This window comes from Triturus cristatus, chromosome 10, assembly GCF_964204655.1.
Source record: "Triturus cristatus chromosome 10, aTriCri1.1, whole genome shotgun sequence".
Taxonomy (NCBI): Eukaryota; Metazoa; Chordata; class Amphibia; order Caudata; family Salamandridae; genus Triturus; species Triturus cristatus.
This window is the reverse complement of record NC_140593.1, coordinates 1,135,142,412-1,135,164,054: the sequence shown is the minus strand read 5'-3', so window position 1 is coordinate 1,135,164,054 and position 21,643 is coordinate 1,135,142,412. Positions and strand designations below refer to the sequence as shown.

The window sequence follows — 21,643 nt, the reverse complement described above, 5'->3', positions numbered from 1 at the left end:
GTGCTAATTTGTCCTGAAGGTATTTGGGCCCCTTATCTTCCAGAGCTTTAGGTTTCACGCAGAGGAGTTTGAAAATTGCTCTTTTCTTTATAAGAAGCAAATGTAATGCCCTAAGCAGAGGGTCCGAGGGGTGCCCGGTGGTTGTTTCTTAATCAATCAGGTTGCCGTATTTTCAACAGCCTGCATCTTGGCATGGAGAAAAGCGTTTGATGCTATCACAAGTGCGTTTCCATAGCCCAGGCAACTGATAATCAGGGCCTGGATGAGGGTCTTGCGAGAGGCCAGTGACAACCACTGGAAAATCCTCTAGAGAAGGCGCATTGTCTCAAAACACATGCCACATGTGGATGTAACATGGTCCTTCATCGATAGCCTATCATCGAAGAGTATGCCCAGGTTTCTCACAGTGCTTCTAGGAGAGGAGGCAGGGCTGGACTGGAAAGGGCCCAGAGTCCTGTCTTTTAAAAAGTCAGTAAGCCAGAGTAAGGCGGTGCTTTGAATACCTATCTCCTAAATTTGCAGGTATAGGCGTTCATATTGCAGGACAATAATTAGTAGGCCAAATGTGGGCTAGACTACCGGGGATTTGGAAATGTCTGCTCAAATTCTTATAGCACAACATTGCACTGTAGGTTTTTGTTTTTGCTGCTTTGTTATGAAAATGCAAATAAAAAACAAATTTAATAAAAGAATACCTATCTCCTGAAGGCTTTGGATCAGAATAGGATGTGACACAGTGTCAAATGCCACCGACAAATCAAGAAGAACCAGCATGGCTGGCTTGCCGGCATCCAGAGATAGACTAAGAGAGTCTGTTACCGCTACAAGGGTGGTTTCTGTGCTATGTAGTGGGCGAAAACTTGACTGAGAGGCATCCAACAGGGCGTAAGCCTTCAAATAGGATGACAGCTGTTTGTTTACGTGGGATTCCAACATTTTGCCTATTAAAGTAAGAAGAGATATAGGACTATAGGATATAGGAGATAGAGGGGTGTTTTCTTTTTTTAGATTCGGTGTGACCTAGGCCACTTTCCAGTCCCAGGGGACGGTGGCTGAAGACGATCGGTTACATAAAAACGTGATGATGGAACAAGTGAAGAGGCTAACAAAGCTGCAATGTGAGGGGGACACAGGTCAGCAGGAAAGTCCGATTTAGTTTTGGTTATAAGGTCGGACAATTGAGTGTGAGTAATGGGTTTAAATTTCTCGAGTGAAGCCCGAGTTAGGCTGTAACGGGAGTTGGCCAAGCAGGTAGAAAATGAGGTTGAGTTGTTCTGAAAGTCGCAGTAGATGTTTATTTTGGTCACAAAATGGGATGCAAGAGTGTCGCAGAGAGTCTGTGAGGCCACCATGGCTGAGGAGCATGCATGCACGAGAAAATGTACATCTCAATGAAACTAAAATGCGATTGTGGTTGGTCTATGGTGATAAACTAGTCAACAACGGATAGGTACATGACCGATTGTGACCTACGCTCATTAAGCATCGAACACTTCAGCATTCGAGTGTGGGAGCCAAAACTAGAATCACTGTACGGTATTTGTTATGTTATTACTTAAGTGTATGTCTGCCTAGAATTCGTTTGAGATGGGAACTTAATTCCTCACATCAAATCAAAAAGTGCCATATAGTAGTCAATTTAAATTATTATATTTGGATTTGAAGCAGAGAATTAGATCAAATAGCTGCTATTCGACCACATGTACTGAATCAGTGGTCCTCAGTTGCTTAATGGCCACTTAAAGAACACAAGAAGGAGAACAGCCAGAAGAAAATATCATTTTTGTTTTGATCCCTGTATTTTATCTCTCTTTTAGAGTGAGCAGCTGCTGCTCCAGCACAATCAAACAAAATACTACAGAGAGTTTCTGGGAATCCTGAGTGGACGCAAGGTGAGCTTGGAACTGGTGGGGGGCCCAGTGCAGATCCTCTGTGAGAATCTCCCAATCTTTTGGGTCAAGAGAGGAGATGGTAAGTCATACATATTACTGGGAGTAACGGGTACATTAAAAGAAGAGGTGGGTGCGACTGTATGAGTGGTCCAATGAGAAGAGGGGTAGTCTCGTGGGAGGCGGCATGTTCTCAAGGGAGGCGGTGTGACCCGGGGAAAGAAAGTATGGTCTTGTGGGAGCAGGCATGGTCACATGAAAAAGCGGATTGTCTTGTGGAGTGCAATGCTGGATAAAAGTCCGCTGTAAAAATGGAAGAGTCGAGCCATCCTGCCCTGTCATTTTTGCAGGTTTGCTCTGTTTTCCTCAAATGAAATTAGCAAAAATGCAAGTCCAGTCGGTGTGCTCCATCTTTTTTGTTTTCTCTTCATCATCATAGCTGTGCTTTGACGACTGAGGGGGCCACCAAAGTGTAACCCCCCATTCTCAGTGAAGGTAGATTCTACACCCCCTAAAAGCTAAGCGGTGACTCGCCTTGGTGCGAGAGGATTTGTAGTGCAGTAGCACAGGCCTTATTACCTGTGACTCTGTGTGGAAAATGCCTACTGTCTTTCTTCTAGTAAATGTCTGCCCAGCGCCCATAATGAAAATCTCTTACCTCCATTATGTGTGGGAGATGTATGGAGGCTGAGTGTCTTGTCTATGCACCTTGCACACAATGAATGCTTTTGTTTGGGGGGATAGCTTTGTCCATGTTGAACATACCACCAAGCATATACTCCTCCTCACGTTCTTCCTGAAACCTGGACGGTGAAGGAGAGGGGGGTTAAGAGGGAGGACAACATTCCATTTCTTTGTTTAGAATCCTTGAGGCCCCTTGATGAGCCTAACCTCCAAGACTAGACTGGGGAGTATCAGAAAGAAAGCTTAACCTTAAGCAGGCACTTTCCAGTGAACCTGTGCTGAAGGCTCCCCTTCACATTGAAACAGATGCTGTGGACAATGGAGTTGAAGCTGCTGCTGATCAATTTAATGAGATGGGCCTCGAGAGCAATCGTCAAAAACGAATTGCAGCCCCCTACTAAATTCAGATCTATTATATACACACACACACACACTCTCTCTCTCTCTCACACTCTTCACCGTTCGTTCTGTGACTGATTTGAAACATATGTCATAATAAAACCTACACAGTCATACTAGTGTGAAGTTTCATTAAAAAATATAACAGACTTTACAGGCTATCGTGTATTCCAGGACGAGCCTTTTACCATGTGTGCACTTACATTTTTACATGGCATGAATAGGTACAGTCCCTTCCCAAACTGGTCTTTCCCAAAGTCCCATACCAAGATAACGGCAAGTTAAGTTAAACTAAGGATGCCTCTTAATGCTCTTGGAAGGAGCAGCTCTAGCCAGTGATGAATCCAGAAACACTGTAGATAACGTGCTCATACCAGAGTCTTAAGTGCTTGGTGCAGGTGGCATATTTATTGATTATGACGCTCTAGGAACATCAGCAGCCCCAAAGGTTTGATCACTCCCAAATGGAAACTGAGAATTTTAGGTCAAGGATAAACCAAAAGGTGATAATCCCAGAACCGCGAAAGCTAAAATGTTTGTTCAAACAGTTCCAGAATCAGTGCAACTACCTGTGGCCAATGGCACACAATTCCAAGGGCAGGGGAGAAGGGGCAAAAGTTCAAAGTGTCTCTGGGGTCAAATGGGGCATATAAATGAACACTAATGATATTGGGTAGGTCTGGGATGATGAAGGTTGAAGAGCGGCCACTAGGGAAATGTAGTAATGGTGTGGTTGGGGGATTTCCCAAAAAATAAAAAATAAAGAAAAGCTCACTTACCTGCCGGTTGCCGCCTCTCCTCCGTCCTCTTCTGTAGTCTTCAGGAAGCACACGGGCTCCCAGACTCCCATCCTAGCCAATCACAACGCTGCTGTCACCAGCATGACAGCAGCATCGTGATTGGTCTGAGCTCCCTGGTTCGGTGCTCAGACAGGGAGTGGGAGCCTCTGCATGTTCTCCACCCAGCCTTGCAATACAGCCGGGTGGAGGACATGCTAAGTGTGCCCAGCGGTTTGGCCGGCCCAAGACCGTCATGCACACTTATGGTGCAGCAACCACTCCTCCTCCCTGTGAGAACAGCCAAGCCCAGCCCCACCCTAACCTGACTCGGGTTCCGTACAAAGAATAAAATGTTACTAACGTTGCTTTATCATTTTACTTTTCCTTTGAACTTAGAGGGGCGACGCTCCTCTGCCTTTGCGGAGGAGCCGCCGCTGTTAAGGTTCACAACAGATGGTGGCAGAACAATGACTTCCCCAGGTGATGATCTTTGGTTGCTTTGATTACTACTGCTTGCTGGGCTGTACAGATTGTTCAGTCTGTAGAAGCAACCACCATACAGAGCTTTAATCATCTGAGCTCTGTGAAAGTGATCCTGGCAGACAGGCAGTCTCCTTTACACTGGACATTTTAGATCCTCTCATTGTAGCAATGAGTCTTCCAATGTCAAGTGGTTGTCTCTAGCCCTTCAGCATTCCTGCCCTCATAATTGGTATTCCTAGCAAACATTACCAACAGTGGTATCAAGGGTTGCCTTGAAGTTCCGATGAAGTAAGAATTACTGGCTTGTGAGGGGGTGGCATTTATTGTACTCTAGGAGCAGACTGGATTCCAGGACAAATCTAGCTTTATTCAAAGTATATCTTGGTCTTTGTCCTTAGCGTAGCAGCCTGATCCAGGAAGGTAGTCAGTCACAGGTCAGGGCAGTCATAACCGGTGGGGGTCCATTCCTTGATGGCAGCCAAACTGTGAAGGCAGGATAGTTTTGGTTAATAGATGACAACCAGAAACACAGTGTAAGGGGCAGAGGGATGGGTTTCAAATTGCCCAGGGAATACCTGCACCTACAGTAGAAGTAATGGCGTTTTCTCTTACCAACGATGCAGTAGTTTTAGTATTATTGAAGAGAAGCCCTACAAAATGGGACAGGCAGGCTGTCACATCGATCATGGACAAAGGACATCACAAAGAGGAAAGGTAAGGAATGTAGTTACTGTGAGGATGGCTGGGTGAGCTGAATGCACCATTACCGAGGAGGCTTGGTAGGCATCTCCTCCCTGGTTGTAGTTAGAAAGGACTGCATCTTGTCCTATAATTTGCTGCAACCAGCACCCATTACCAGAGGGCCAGGTAAGAAAGTGCCGTAGGTTGGCAGCTACACTTTTGGTGTACCTCAACCAATAGGCTCTGCTGTCAATCTTCTCTTGTTGAAAGGTGCACCATGTAATACATGAATGTAGACAGTTGAGCTCATTGGAGGAACAAATAAAATGATCTGAAGAAAAAACAAAGTAGGATGGCACAGCTTCACCACACAATGCCAAACCAGCTTCATCTTGCATTATGTTTTTTTACATTGCTGTTTTAATTTACCATGTTTCAGAAAGCACATTTACTTCAAGTATATTTTAAGAATGGTTCAAGCACGTAATTGTTTCTAATGTTATGGTTTGTCTCTTGAGACTGCTTTGATATGTCTGAATTGGATTGTTCTGCTACCTGATAACGATTTAGTGATTTTGATGCGTCTGAAGATTGGAACAATAAAACATTGAACAAACAAATAAGCACTTCCTATATTTTGGATTCTGGTCCACCTTGTATGTCAGTTCCATATGAAGTGATTCAATATCTGTCTGTCTGGTTGTTTCTCAGGTCCAAGCAAGCAGAGGCTTATCTACCTGTGCATTGACATCTGCTTTCCCAGTAACATCTGTGTGTCAGTCTGCTTCTACTACCTTCCCGACTAAGGCGTCCCAGCACAACACCACCTCACTTCTCCTCTTATACTTGAATAGAACCTCTGCAAGATCCAGACTTTGACCTAACGGAGTTTGCCTGTTCACGAAGCAACACACTGGGACATTTCGTTTGCTGGCAGTATCTATGGCTCCAGTAGGACTCAATGACAATGAGCTAGGCGGTCTAAGTCCCCCTGAAAAAAGGGGAACCCGCTCAAGGTGTTAGCTGACGTTCGAGGGCGCAGAATTTAGGAAGACTGCTTATATGTCGGGATTCCGATTTAAAAATTATATTGCCAAGGATTTTCTTGTTTTTTTATTATTTGTTTTTTTTAACTAGAAGTGCTTCCGGTGTGTCACCATTTGTAGTCATGCAGTTCATATACTGTTAAGCTTCTCTTCGTACAATGTTAAACTTCTCATGCATCACAGCAATAGATATAACTTAGTCTTAACCCTTATATACAACCTTACTTTTAGTGGAGGTCTGGAGGATAAATCCTCCTAAACAGTTATACTTGTGCATCAATACTCTGTTCATCCCAAGTACAGCTTCTCTCTTTCCAATCAACCAACTTTGCTCCATAGTAAAATAAATGGCCACCCAGTTGAAAAAAAATACTCAGTGTGTATTTATATAAAAAAACTAAACAAACCTCAGAAAAGAAGATCTAGTGTAACCGTGGGTCAACTAGTAATCTTGCATTCATATGAGAATCGACCCAGGTCTAATGGAACAAGCTTGACCTGAGTAATGTGCAACCCCCAATACTGGGTGTAATAGCCTTCATTGGGAAAACATGCACACCCTCTGAGGATCGCGGACTGCGGAAGCCAGACCTCTACTGCATCAATCCAGAATGCCAACAGTGTCATCGCTCACGCTGTATAGCATTGAAGACCATCAGGAGCCACTGTGTCTCACATGGTGGATAACAATCATTGAAGACTGCACATTCTGGAGGTTACCTCAGTGAAGCTAGGGACACGTCTCATAGCATTCATATAATCAACACCCAGAGAGACACAGAATATTGGTTCAAGATCACGTCCTTCCAAGAGTAGGTGCATACCCCCAAAGAATCCTCAAAATAAAATTTCCTGAGGTAGGAGTGCATGTGTACGTTCCCCTTGATGCAATCTTTGTAGCTCAGAATCTACAATCAGCTAATTTATCTCCATCCACCTGGCCAAATCACCAAGCAGACTGTCAGGTCCTCAAAAAGAAAGAAATCAAGGTAAATTTGGAGATGCTAGCCATCGTTCTTTAAACAAAAGAGGGACAGTACAAACCCCTGTGGATATAAAACAGGAGTCTTTCCTATGGGAGTGAGGTCTGCAAGGAGTAGCATTAGCACTATGTGATCAAACGCATTGCAGCCCACTAAGAGCTCCAACATTACAACAGCTAAGATATAAATCTATGTAATCCATAAGAAAGACAGTAATTGCACATACCAGGACAGGTCCTGGCCCACGGCTTACCCCAAAGTCAGAATCTTTGACACACTCACTAAAATTTCCTTCGCCCATAGTTTAACTGGGACGAAACTCAGCGAGAACAGAAATGCTGAGGTCTATTTTTACTAACTAGGATATGCAAATGAAGAACCTTTCGGGTCAACAGGGATTGGTTGATGACATCTATTAACACCTGAACTATTATTCGAAAAAGTCTCTTACAGAACCCACAAATGGCAGACCTCAGTCACAGATACACACCTGCAGGATCCTGCCCCATCTTGTTGACAACCAGCCAATAGTATTTACTGCAACACTCATGATTTGGGAAAATAGTGACCGGTGCACATTCAGAATGAACCAGACCAAACACAATGGTGAAGATGTCTTCCAGATGGCTCTTTGTATTTGAATCTTAGTGGAATGCTAAAGACCACACACATGTATTCTCCCATAAGCAGATCCCAACAACTTTACAGGTTACGCATATTTGGGATCTTATCCAAAATTGAATTATATAAAAAGTTGCTTTTCCTGAAAGCTAAGTAAGCTTCGAGATTGCAGGGCAATTAGCCTTCTGAACCATGTTCAGCATGTGTGATATGGACCTTACAGATGTAACTTACAGAATGCAGAAAGCAATTCCAGGGGGTAACATACTTCTATATTACATCTTGACTATCTTTTGCCACAAGAATTCTTACAAAATAGCTGCTGTTTGGGCACCATTGAAATGTACGTTTTCAAAACTAAATCAATCAGTATTCCCACGCAAATAGGAGATGGATAAGGAGACATGAGTGAATACTGCCCTTATGTGAAATTGAATTATAACGTTTACCATTATTTAATAATTTAATTGCCACCCCGAAAGCAACCTATTGTACAAAAAAGTCTAGTGCACTAGAAAGCTAGATGACTACTTTGCTTTGTTATTAAAAATGCCTTTTCAAGAATGGTAAATACAATTCATCCTTTTAAAATATCTAGGATGGCGGAGTATAAGGATTACATTTTCTGCTAAGTGGTCTTTGAATGAGGAACTGTAGGTGAAGGTTGCACAAGTTACTTACCTTCTGTGACGATATATCTGTAAGAAACATTAGTTAGTTAGATTCCTTACCTTAGAATATCCCCAGGCGTCAGGCTGGATCCGGAAAGATTTTTCGTCAGCAGTACCCCTGCGCGTCGGTAGGCGTCGTCTGCGGATCCGCATCCGTCGTCGGCATCATGATCGCTGGAATGACGGAGTACTTAGACGCCGTCCTCCCGTGTTGACGTCAGTTCTGTACATAGCTTTCCGCGCCAGGAACGCAGAGCCATGCAAGAAACAGACACTGGTGCCATGAAACTAGAGCCCTGAAAGGGATGACCTTAACCCTAGATATCGGTTCTCAGAATGGGGAGGATGGGTGGGGCGGTAAGGAATCTAACTAATGTTTCTTACAGATATATTGTTACCGAAGGTAAGTAACTTGTGCATCTGAAAGAAACACGTTAGTTAGATTCCTTACCTTAGATTAGATACCCCAGCAATACCAACCCCGGTGGTGGGTCTGCAAACCAAGATCACACCAGGAAGTCCTGGAGAACGGAACGGCCAAAGCAGCAGTCTCTCCGGACTTGGCTGGCCAGGCAGTAATGCTTGGCAAACGTGTGCAGCGAGGCCCATGTAGCTGCCTGACAAATGTCCTGCAGAGGGACTCCCTGTCCCAGGGCAGTAGTAGCCGCTGTGGCCCGAGTGGAATGGGCGAGCAGCCCCACAGGAGGATCCTTTTTAGCCAAGGAATAACAGACCTTAATGCACAAAATGACCCACCGAGTGATGGTTCGCTTGTGCACCGCCCGTCCCTTCTTAGCGCCCACGTAGCCAACAAAGAGTTGGTCGTCCACCCGGAACTGTATTGTGCGGTCCAGATAAAAGGAGAGCATACGTTTTGGGTCCAGACGGTGGAGCCTCTCTTCCTCTTTCGAGGGATGCGGAGGCGGAAAGAAGGTGGACAAGGTAATGGACTGCCCGATGTGAAAGGCAGTAACCACCTTAGGAAGAAAAGAAGGACGAGTCCTCAGAACAACCTTGTCAGGATGGACAGAAAGGAAAGGAGGTTTAGATGAAAGAGCCTGGAGCTCACTCACTCTTCTGGCAGAGGTGATGGCAACCAGGAAAGCAGTTTTAAGAGTCAGAAGACGGAGAGGGCAATTATGAAGTGGCTCAAATGGAGCGCACATCAGGAACATCAGGAAAGTAAGAACCAGATTCAAGTCCCACTGAGCCATCACGAAAGGAACTGGAGGAAACATGTGCGTGATGCCTTTCAAGAATCTATTGACAACAGGGGACTTAAAAAGAGAAGGCTGATCGGGAAGCCTCAAGAAGGCTGAAACAGCTGAAAGATATCCCTTGATGGTGCCAAGAGCAGAGCCCTGCTGGGCCAGGGAAAGGAGAAAGAGGAGAACCTCAGAAAGAGGGGCGGAAAGGGGATCCACAGCCTTTGCTGTGCACCATGCCACAAATTTGTTCCACCTGCAGGCGTATAACGTTTTAGTGGAGGGACGCCTGGCTGCTAGAATGACATCACAGACTTCAGGAGGCAAGTCAAATGGCATCAACTGCCGCCGCTCAATCTCCACGCATGGAGGTGGAGGCTGGACAGGTTCGGGTAGAGGACCGTACCCTGCTGCTGCGACAGAAGGTCCTCCTGAAGAGGCAGTCGAATTGGGGGATCGATTGACAGACTGAGTAGCTCGGGATACCAGTATCTTCGTGCCCAATCCGGAGCCACAAGGATGACGGTCACGCCTGATCTTCTTCAGCACTCTGGGCAGAAGTGGTATAGGCGGAAAGGCATACAACAGACCGCAACTCCACTTGCGACGAAAAGCGTCTCCGAGCGAAATTCCAACGCGCAGAACTGATGACATTGCGCCTTCTCTTCGGTGGCGAATAGATCTAACCAAGGCTCTCCCCACTGCCGAAAGAGACCTTGTGCCACGTCCGAGTTCAGACGCCACTCGTGATCATGCACCGGCAGCTGAGTTTGTCCACCCTGGCGTTCAGAGAGCCTGGCAGGTGTTGAACCACCAGGGTGATGCCCTGATGTTCCAGCCACGTCCAGAGGCGCAGAGCCTCCTGACAAAGGGTCCACGACCCCACCCCGCCCTGTTTGTTGCAATACCACATGGCGGTGGTGTTGTCCGTGAACACCTGCACGACACTTCCCCGGACAGAGGGAAGGAAGGCTTTCAGGGCAAGTCGGATCGCTCTCAACTCCAACAGGTTGATGTGGAGGCGAGACTCCGCCGGAGACCAGAGGCCTCTGATCTCCGCCTCTCCCATATGGCCACCCCATCCCAGGAGGGACGCATCCGTCACCACGACATGCTCCGGTTGGGGAAGGGAGAGGCTCCTGCCCGTGACCCAATCGCGGTCCGTGAGCCACCACTGCAACTGCTGTGCAGTGCCCACCGAGATCAAGACATGGTCGGACAGGTTGCCGTGATGCTGGGCCCACTGAAACTTCAGGTCCCACTGCAGAGCCCGCATGCGGCGCCTGGCGTGATGCACTAGTAGGATGCAGGAGGCCATCAGCCCCAGAAGCCGCAACACTAGCCTGACCGAAACCCAGGATAGAGGCCGAAAGATGGGAATCAGGGCCTGAATATCCCGGACCCGCTGTTCCGGCGGATAGACCCGGAACTGCGCCGAATCGAGAACCGCTCCGATGAAGAGGAGCTTCTGAGAGGGACTCAGGTGTGACTTCGGCATGTTGATGGAAAACCCCAGCAAATGCAGGAGATCCGCCGTAGTCTGGAGGTGGGAGACGACTGCCTGGGGCGAGCCCGCCTTCAACAACCAGTCGTCGAGATAGGGGAAGACCGGAACCCCTGATCTGCGCAGATGAGCTGCGACCACCGCCATCACTTTCGTGAACACCCGAGGGGCACTGTTAAGGCCGAAGGGGAACACGGTAAACTGAAAGTGCTCCTGACCCACCGTGAACCGCAGGTAACGCCGGTGGGCCGGCAGGACGGGGATGTGGAAATATGCGTCCTGCAAGTCCAACGCTACCATCCAGTCTCCAGGGTCTATGGCAGCTAGAACCTGAGCCAAAGTTAACATTTTGAACCTTTCCTTCCGGAGGAAGGCATTGACGTTCCGGAGGTCCAAGATAGGGCGCAGGCCCCCTTTGCCCTTCTTGGGCACCAGAAAGTAGTGGGAATAACAACCACGACCTACTTCTGGGCTCGGAACGCGCTCGACGGCCCCCTTGGCCAAGAGGGCCGAAACTTCCTCGTGGAGAAGATTCAAATGATCCCCCGAGATACGGTGGTGCTGCGGTGGCATGGCTGGAGGGGTCGTCTCGAAGGGGAGGGAGTAGCCCCTTCGGACGATTTGCAGCACCCACCTGTCCGATGTGATGGACCGCCGTGGAGCAGGTGATGGTGAACTCTGCCGCCCACTGGCGTGGAATGGGCCTGAAAGCTCGGACTAGGAAGGCTTTGAGGCGGATGCTGCCGGGGTGGATGTGGGCTGACCGCGTCGTCCTCCAGAACCGCCTCGGCGGAAACCACGTCCGCGACCGCGCGCAGGTTGGTTCTGCGGCTGGTGGCTAGGCTGACGTGAGGAGGCACCCCTTCCTTGGCCACGAAAGGGGCGAAAGGCGGAAGTTTGCGACCGCGGGGCCGAGAGGCCCAAGGACTTGGCCGTAGCCCGGGAGTCCTTAAAGCGATTCAGCGCACTGTCCGCTTTCTCACCAAAAAGGCGAGTGCCATCAAAGGGCATGTCCATGAGAGTGCTCTGGACATCCCCCGAAAAGGACGTGGACCGCAGCCAGGCGTGACGTCTAAGCGCCACCGTGGTAGAAATTGCCCTACCCAGCGAGTCTGTAGTGTCAAGCCCACATCGGATTGCATGTCATGCTGCATCCCTCCCATCGGCCAGAGCCTGGGTAAGTCGTGTCCGGGCCTCCTCCGGGCACAGGGGCAGCACGTCCTCCACCGTATCCCACAGAGAGTGGGAATAACGGTCCAAAAGACAGGCGGTATTCAAGGACCGCAGACCCAAACTAAGGGAGGAGAACAGCTTTTTGCCAAACTGTTCCAGTCTCTTGGAATCCCGGTCCGGCGGAGCGGTCGGCAAGGAGGATTGGGAGGTAGAAGCCTGGATAACCAGGCTCTCGGGGGTGGGGTGTTGGGACAGAAAACTGGGGTCCCCCGGAGCAGGGCGGTGGCGCCTGGCGACGTTCCTGTCCACAGGAGGGACTGTGGAGGGCTTGGACCAGGTGCCCATCAGAACGTCAATGAGGGCCTCATTGAATTGCAGCAGAGGCTCAGTGGAGCTTGCTGCAGACTGAAGCACCTCAGTGAGGACGTTAGTCCTCACAGCCACGGCAGGCAGATCGAGCCCAAGGGCTGCGGCCACCTTGCGCAGCACCACAGAGAAAGCAGCACTCTCCTCCGAAGCCACAGTCGGAGGAGAGATGAATCCAGTGTCTGGTGAGGTATCCAGACCACTGGCCTCCCCCAGTTCATCTGCCCAGTCCTGTGACAGCTGAGCCTGAACGGCCATAGGGTCATCGGACCCCTCCCAGTCGCCCCCGTCATCCGATTCCTGGTAAACAGGAGGAAGGATCGGAGCCGGACGATAGACATAATGTGTCTCTGACGGCGCCGTACGCGGCGTCCATCGACGCCGTAACGGCGCCGGATCCGGAGCGGGGCTGAACTGGGGCTCGACGCCGAGCGGAGCCGGCGTCGGAGGTGGAACCGGTGTCGACGCCGGCGGAGGAGGCGTGACGAGGTCGACCGGCGTCAGCAGGGACTCGGGAACGAGTCCCTCGGGAACCTGCGGCGTCGGGGCCGAAGCCGGCGACGGGGCCGGAGCTGCCGGCATGCAAGGTTGCCCAGTCGGGTCCGCGGGGCCCGAAGGCGCGCCAGCGGACGTCGACGGCGGAGCCAGGCTCCTCATGGCCGAGAGGAAGGCACTGACTTCCGTCGGCGTCGCGTCAGTCCCAGGGACCGATGGGTATGGGGACTTGTGCGGCGCCTGCGGCTCCGCCGGAGCCGCGGGGGTGGAACCACCCAGACCCTCGGCCGAGTCGCGCGACCGGCGAGGGGAGTCCGAAGAGCGGTGTCGCCTCTTGGACTTCTTGGAGTGCTTCGACTTACCCGAAGACTTGGAGCCAGACGAGCGATGACGACGTCGGCTGCGGCTCCGCGACCGATCCTTGGACCTCCTCCTGGACCGGGATCGAGAGGGGCGCTCCCGTCTAGCCTTCGAGGTCAGGGCTTGCAGTCCGAACACGACTCCGCGTCGTGGTTGAGGCCCAAACAGTAAAGGCACCGACGGTGATTATCCGTAACCGACATCAAGCGGTTGCAGTCAGCACAGGCTTTGAAACCAGGCATCCTACCGGCACCGGAGTCGAGACAAGATCAAAAAGGATAAAAAAACTTAGTCAAAAAAGACTAAAAGGGGTAGCTCTCCCAGATCTGCGCTTACTGGCGCGGAAAAAAGAAGAACTGACGTCAGCGCGCGAGGGCGGCGTCTAAGTACTCCGACGACGTCATTCCGGCGCACGACGCCGACGACGGACGCAGAGCCGCAGACGACGCCTAGCGACGCGCAAGGGGTATTGCTGACGAAAAATCTTCCGGATCCAGTCTGACACCTGGGGATATTCTAAGGTGAGGAATCTAACTAACGTGTTTCTTTCAGATCATCTTGTTAAGCAACATGGGAGGTGCAGGTGTATAGCAAGCACCTTGCATCAACACCCTTAACCCTACTTTTAACACTCGAGAGCTTTCCAAATCTACTCCCCTGGTAATGCCCTAAGACTCACAGTAGCACCACACAAGACCATCATAACAGCACTCTATACTGCCATATTTCCACCCAGTATAATATCCTACCTCTTGCCATGATCTGTTCCTTCTTTCTGTTCTTCCTGTTTCTCTGCTATTCCTTAACCCCTTCCTGCAGCCGACTGTACCGCAATCATCCAAACCTTTCAAACACCAACTACTCCACTCTGTCCCTACTTTTTGGCCCCCTCGACATTTGTTCGTCGTTTTCAAAAACAAACTCCAAAGCAGGGTTTATTTCTGAAAAACAAACCTCAATGGACCTGATATGCAGCGGGTTTCCTCCCTGCGCAACACGCACATTGATAGATTTCTGTGTCTGATAACAACATTCTTCACATGGCAGTCCTGAGGAAGGAAATCATGTGAGAATCACTTGATTCTAGAAAGGTCAGAGCAACTGTCACTATGACCTGGCAGCCCACTGGCAGACAAGCAGTGAAGTTAAGAGTTTCTACTGGCAGGGCCAGCTAAGGCTCTGCCATTGTTAAATCCTGTTTCCCCTCCTCCAAATGGGGCACAGGAACGAAGAGGTTGTTGCCAGACAGTGCATGCACCTGCATATGGTATGGTTACTTCTTTCATGGATCTACACCGCGCACCACTTTGTAAAATAGTCAGACGATAAAGGTCAGTGCCAAAACACAGGGTGTAATTTAAAGTTTAGCAGATGTGTTACTTTGTAACAAGCGTGACAGATATCCTCTCCATCTTCTTACAAGTGCATTATATCCTTTGGCACTTGTAATAAGGCAGACGTGATATTAGTCACGCTGCAATGGAGGAACATTTCCGTCAAACTCGAAATCACGCAATAATTTTCATAAAAGGAAGACCCTAATTTTGATCCCTGGCATTCCTCACTTACTTTTCCAATACTGTATACATTATTCACCTTCATAAATGACATTTCTTTTTAACTCATTACGGCAAGTTATGAATTTTGCAGGCTGGCAAAGCTCTACTGCTCAGCCTGGCAGCTCTACTTGCATCTCAAATGTTGACAAACATTATTTTTAAACATATCACTTGGTAAATTCGTCTGTATTTTACCCCGTAAAGAGCAGCTTTGCCTGCCCTTACACCATCGCTTTCCATCATTTTCCTGCATACTAAGATAAGGATAACTTACAATGTCCTTGTTGAAAAAAGCACATACTGATTTTTCACAGGTAAACTGGGCAGTTGGTCTTCAGCAAATAAAGAAGGAAAATTTGCAGTTCTCCATCACTAGAATCCTCATCGAAGTCATAGACAGTGAACAGTCCTGTCCATGTGTGAGACAGTGGAGCACTTTACTTGTATATAAAAAAAAAAGCCACTGGTTTAAAATTAGGGTGATGAGAATATATTTCTTGTGCCTTTTTAAATGAAAGAGAAGATGGGTGAAATTGAGCAAGAAGTTAAAAGCTGAAAACAGATGCTGCCTCTTTAAGGTAGCGCAAAGCTCTTGTATCTCGCTAGGCCCAGTAGCCGTCAGTTGGTTCCGTTAGTTTTGAGGGAACCTTGGGATTCTTGCTTAATACGATCTCCATCTTGATGCCAGCAACAGCGAACAGTGTGGCTTGTTTATAACTTCAATACAAATTCTTATGATAGAATACGAAGATTAAAAGTTATTTTTAATCTCTCCACTATATTTTCATTGGTTGCATAGACACTGAAAGGTATCGCCCCACCATAAATGTACAGGGACTTTAGCTGTCTGACAGCCCAGGGCGATTCTTATAGCAGTCAGCTTTTTACCCCTCCCAGCCATTGCCCCCCTATCTGGTAATAACCTCACATGTTAAGCGGTGATCTAGGGAGAAATACTTGTGACCCTCAGCCAGTCTTCTTGCTGATAAACTGCAATTTCAACCTTGTGCTGCACAGAAGGCACTCGCCTCAATTTCTGCTGCCATTATAGCGGCTCCAAGAGGGGAGGTTGGACCTTGTGTGGAGGAAACAGTGGGTGGATCAGCAAAGTAAGATTACATATTGCTAAGTACATGAGTTCCTCCGTTAAATGTACCCACACTGCTGCTCTGCAAAAATAGGAACTGGATAAGCAGCTGACATTGTAGTCGATTTCTAGAGATCTAACGCGTGTAAATATTTTCATACTTGGTCAGGTCGGCCCCACTTGCATTCAGAAATTGTCCCACTTGATCCTCTTGTTAGTAGTTTTCAGGTCTATGATGAGTCTGAACAGCTTTCTTTCATACTAGAAAGGATCAGGGAAAAAAAATCCCCTTGACTTTATGGAATGACTGAACTGGTTCCACTGTTGCTTTGCAGTAAGATGTTCATTTCTACTTGAAGATGATCCCTATGATGAAGTGATGCTTTTTTGGGTGCAAGGCAGGAGCTGGCATCTTGATCTGTAAGGTATAGTGTTTCTGAACAATATTTAGTACCAATCTGTCTTTTGACACAAATTTACCACTCTAATATAAAATTTTAGATGCTTTGCCTTAACAGAGTAGCTGATGGTTTGTGGTGGAACAGGAAATCAGTGCTCTTTAAGTGCAAGCACTGTCCATGCTGCTGCAGGTGTCTGTTGTCTATCTCGGCCATGTGATGGTTTCTTCTGATGTAAGGTTTGCTGGCATTGAGGGATTCCACTTGACAACACAAGACCTTCTTCCAACATTTTGGACTATCCTGTTGCTTATCCTTAGCAAGTTGTCATGAAACCTTTGCATTAATACTGGAATTAGTTGTGGTAAAAAGTTTTTAATAAAAAAAATAAAAATAAAAGGGAAAGGAAGTTTTGCTCAGGTGACTTGCATTTTTTTTTTTTAATCACACCAAGGTGTAAGAATGTATCCGCCATCGGTTTAATATGCCCTAGAAACCAATCATAGCAGTGGTCTGGCTAGAACTCAGAGAATTAAGGCTCTCAAAAATAGCTGAACTTTTAAGAACTGCAATGGGGAATAATGAACTAGGCTGAGCTTTGCACCATGACATCATGAAAGGTTCTGAGGTGAGCGAAAGGAGACATCCTTGATTTAGACATTGTCAAATATGTATTCCAGTTTTTGGTATCTAGCTTCCTGTAGTGCCTTATGGAGTGCAGCCTTGTTGTAGTGCAATCTCCATGGGGCTCAATTACACATATGCTCTCTTTTCAGAATTTTGGAAGTGACCTTGGAGTAGGTTTACTGGGCTACAAAGATCTCCTAAGATCAGGAGTCATGGACTGGTGCCTTTCTGCTCATAGTGGGCAGTCGGCGCGTGAGGAGGCTTGCCTTGTTGAGTCTCTTTAGAACAACACTGTTTATTGGCCAGAAAATCTAGGAAGATGATGAGCAGAGCAGTTTTTCTTGGTGGCGAGCATTAGTCTAAGTATGAAGAGTCCACATTTACAGAAAAGTGTCACAACTTCAATGTAGTATGTCCCAATGTCAAATGTGCCCTCAATGTCAGTCTTGACAACAGTCAAAGGTTCTCAATATCTAGCAAATCCCTGGTATATTTGTTTTTCCAGGTGAAACCGCTCAATGTTGAAAGTGACTGGTGGGCAGGTTTAAGTTTTTCTCCATGCTGCCTTTTCTTGTACTTTGCATGTTCATTGTGACACTGTCGCTCTGACTGGGTTGTCACTTGGCGATTTTTTGCCAGCCTGGCCTGTGTTTTTAAATCCAGCCCTTTAGAAATACTGGAAAAGGCAGATCATTTCATTTTTTCCCCTTCTGAAACATAAACCTGATGCAGCAATCACAAACAGAAACCAGTTTAAAAGCATCTCAGAGTTGTCTAAATTGTTTCTGAATGATTATTTGAGCAAAACAGAGTGCTAATTACCATATTACAAACACATCCCGACAATTTTACACAAATTATATTGCATCTAGTCATGCGTGGATGTTTTACAATAACCAAACATAAACAAATGGACAAAATGTCCTCAAGGATAGGTGGTGACCCTACTCTATGATCACTTAAAGTTTTATGGCAGCTTTCTATCTACTTCAGTTTGATGGCATCTATGTACGAGGGAGTTTTCCTCAATACGTTTTGATGAATCGTACACTACTCCAAGATGATGAATCCTATACTACTCCAAGATGATGAATCATATACTACTCCAAGATGTAGGACTATGAAGGAGTTTTTCGATGCCTTCTTCATTGTACAAGAGGAACACTTCACAAAAAGTGAAGACATCCGTGAGAAGAGAACTTTAAAAATGTCTGAGACAGTAAAAAATTCCAGGCACAAGGTCCTAAAAAACATTTTCCATCCAATACCTCAAGTGAAAAGTCAAATCATTGGAAAAGAATATATTTTTGTTCTGTCAGAATAGGGTGAAACGAGCACAAGTAAAAAATTCCAGGCACAAGGTCCTAAAAAACATTTTCCATCTAATACCTCAGATGAAAAGTCAAATCATTGGAAAATAATATATTTTTGTTCTGTCAGAAGAGGGTGAAACGAGCACAGCTCATTGAGTGCTCACGCATTATTTTATAGAAGTCAATAAACTGACTCAGCCAAGGCAGCGTACCACATTATACAGTTGTAGCTGCCCAACCTCAAGGATGCAGTGTCAATTTGCGACGCTAGAAAACAGACTCGTTTTTCCTAATATTCAATGCTTTTTTTTGTATTGAAAATGGTTCTGGAAAATAATTTAAACCCCTTAGTGACTATTTTATTTGAAATGGCTTCTTTTGAAACCCTGTCCTTCTCAGGTCAACTGCAACTAGTGTTGGCAGTGCTCCATGATCACAACTATTCGCAACAGAAAGGCTCTACTTCCTGCAAGCAGCCTTAACCAGCGCTATAAGATATGGCCATCCAACTCCTGATCCTTTCTTATAAATACTTTTCCAGCCTCTCGTCCATTATACTTTCTCCTAAGAATACAACATCCTTTATGTCTCGTAATCAGGTCTTTATGCCCCATCACCACGTCTTACAGCAAATATTCACCTAGGCATTGTGCTCCTCTAGAGCATCACAAAATACATTCTAATGCTTCACTACCCTCACAGGGCTTCAAGTCCTCACTATGGGTAGCAGTTCATCGACCAGGCGGTGCTCAATCGCTCTTATTAGAAACAAATTCTTGTTTCTACATCTGCACACCAATCCTCCACCAGCCTATTTCTTACCTAGCACCCTAATCCTTCTTCCCAGTTTGTTTCTATCCTCCTCTCACCTTGTTGAGACTTGTCAGTATCTTGCTTTTCAATGACTGGTCTTAATCCTGGTTCTTCGGGCTGTTTCTCACATGCTTATTTTTGTAATCCATGGTTCTCTCTTGTGTGATGCCGACCTTTCTATTAGTGATGCTCTTATGCACAACTCTCCTTCATGCGAGTCTGCCATCACACTTTTCCTTCTAGTCCTTTTAAGCTTTGTCATGCATGTAGTCTCTCTTCATACTGACATTTACATCCTTCTAGTTTGTTCTTAAAATCGTATCCCAACTCCGTTGTCCTTTCTTTTTACCTGCCTGGCACACATTCCTTCCCACCTCTTGCTGATGGTTCACCTCCCTACTTACGGGAATCTTCACCAGTCCTTGAGTACCTTGTGTACATACATTTTCCTGATTTCTCAACTGCTTTTCATGACCTACTCCTCTCTACCGTTCCAATCGTTTTGAACACTTCTGCTAATCTGTAATCACTCAGGGGTGGTATGTTTCCTCCTAATAAAAATGCCAAAACAGATAAGAACGAAAAAGAGGTGACCTGGGGCTACTACTGCCTGCAACACAACAGATGTACATTCTGATGTTTATTATGTTGAACAAGAATGTACAAAGAGACAATGTTTTAGCCATTCTGGTCAGAAACTATTCAGCTGCAAGCTATATCACATAGGCAGAGCAGCCTCAGTCAGTGTCAATACCTAGATGTTTGTTCCATTCAGTACTCCTAAATGTGCTGCGTAAAAGTTGCACTGCTAATCACAAATCAGATTCCAAAATATCCGGGCGTTGTAGGCAAGTAGACAGAGAAGTTCACAGAAAATTCTCATCTCCGGAAAATTTGAAAACAGCCATGCTGTATGTCACCCGATGAAGCGAAACCACTGGAGCATGTACCTTTTAGTGTACAGAGGATATCTTGCAGTATGTTGCGGATGCATTATAGGCATTCGGTTTCACGGGGTACACTTCATTGTGTAGAATAAAACATATCATTACATTTGCTGTCTGTTTCTGAGGGAAGTTTTTTCCCCTTGTAGAATACATTATATACATCCACTGCAGTTTCCAATTCTGCACAGTCTAACAAACTGCAGAGCACCAGGTAATGCTGCATGACATGACCCGTGAAGATACAGGAGCACCTTTGTCCCTCTGGCTCTAGTGGGTGGGATCAGCCAAGCACACTGTCGTTAAATGCCAAGCAGGCAATGGCCTTCTGATGCCCACTATATTCCCTCTTGATTTCCCCAGTCTCAACACACCACAACCTGGCCAGGTTATCAGAAGAGGCTGTAAAAAAGAGAGAGAAAGAGAGACATGAAGTCAGGTCGTCCAAGATTTACTATGGTGTAACATTTGTGTACATGCAACACATATGAAGCAACATTGCACATCATATAGGGATTCTGGGGTTTCTCCATGGATGTGAATGTTTGTGTTCTAAGATGAAGCATCTCAACCTAAATTTCCCGCCATGTCCAAATGGCCTTTCAGAGTCTCCTCTTATAGGTCTGTGTCTGGAAACTGAGCACACATTGACAAAGACCAAATTGCAGATGTTCATTTGTAATCCCTGTACGAGACATACATATATCATTTTTCATTAGCATTGTCATATAGGCACAATCACAGGGCTTTTGCAGATTCTGCAGGTTTCCCGGTTAACCAAATTGTTTTACTCTACTTTTAAAAACTCATGGCCTTGGCCCGCTTATTGCATTCTGATGTGCATGTAATACCTTTTTTTTATTTTTCTCTGTTCCCTTCAAAATATACACAATAATCTTTCATATTTTAATTTATTGAAAGTGGATGGATACATTTCTCTCAATTTCCAGCATTTCTTTCTTACAACTCTTGATAAAAAACTTAACAAAACCTTGGCATTGTCATTAGTCTTCCAGGGCCTTCCTCTTTTCCATTCAGCAGTAATGGGCATTGCTCATGCAATAACCCTTACTCCTTGATAACAATGCTGAACCCATGACCCAAATGAAAATAGGTCACCAATCATAGGGGAATGCATAAGAACTGGAACAGTTACCTTAAACTTAACTCAAGTACTGATATGCCTTGATTCTATTTCCAACTTTTGGGTATTCCGGCAGTTCATTTTGAGATCGGTTATTTGTTCTTTAGAGAGATGTTTGACCAATGCTGGGCGTTCAATTGGTACACTAAATGGATGTTCCACCATGCTTGAATATGTACACCACTCCATTTCCTGTCCAGTAGCCAGAAAGGATAGTATACCAAACTAGTGGCCTGAGGAATTGAAGGGAGAAAAGAATATCTGACCAATGCTGGGCGTTCAATTGGTACACTAAATGGATGTTCCACCATGCTTGAATATGTACACCACTCCATTTCCTGTCCAGTAGCCAGAAAGGATAGTATACCAAACTAATGGCCTGAGGAATTGAAGGGAGAAAAGAATATCAGGGTAACAAC

At 46.4% G+C, this 21,643-nt stretch overlaps 2 protein-coding genes across 4 annotated transcripts in view; one reads left to right on the top strand and one right to left on the bottom strand.

The window, feature by feature from the left end:
* The window catches only part of BRICD5 (BRICHOS domain containing 5), a 71,156-nt gene extending 63,043 nt beyond the window's left edge, over nucleotides 1-8,113 (top strand). The window contains exons 5-6 of the mRNA XM_085629436.1: nucleotides 1,818-1,971; nucleotides 5,627-8,113. Of these exons, the coding sequence (XP_085485562.1) occupies nucleotides 1,818-1,971; nucleotides 5,627-5,721 (249 nt within the window). The 3' untranslated portion in view covers nucleotides 5,722-8,113. The remainder of the gene's footprint in view (nucleotides 1-1,817; nucleotides 1,972-5,626) is intronic.
* Nucleotides 8,114-19,743: 11,630 nt separating this feature from the next.
* MLST8 (MTOR associated protein MLST8) overlaps nucleotides 19,744-21,643 on the bottom strand; it is a 177,539-nt gene continuing 175,639 nt past the window's right edge. For all 3 annotated transcript variants that reach the window (XM_085629433.1, XM_085629434.1, XM_085629435.1), the window contains exon 9: nucleotides 19,744-20,482. In XM_085629433.1, coding sequence (XP_085485559.1) covers nucleotides 20,364-20,482 — 119 coding nt within the window. In that variant the 3' untranslated portion in view covers nucleotides 19,744-20,363. The remainder of the gene's footprint in view (nucleotides 20,483-21,643) is intronic.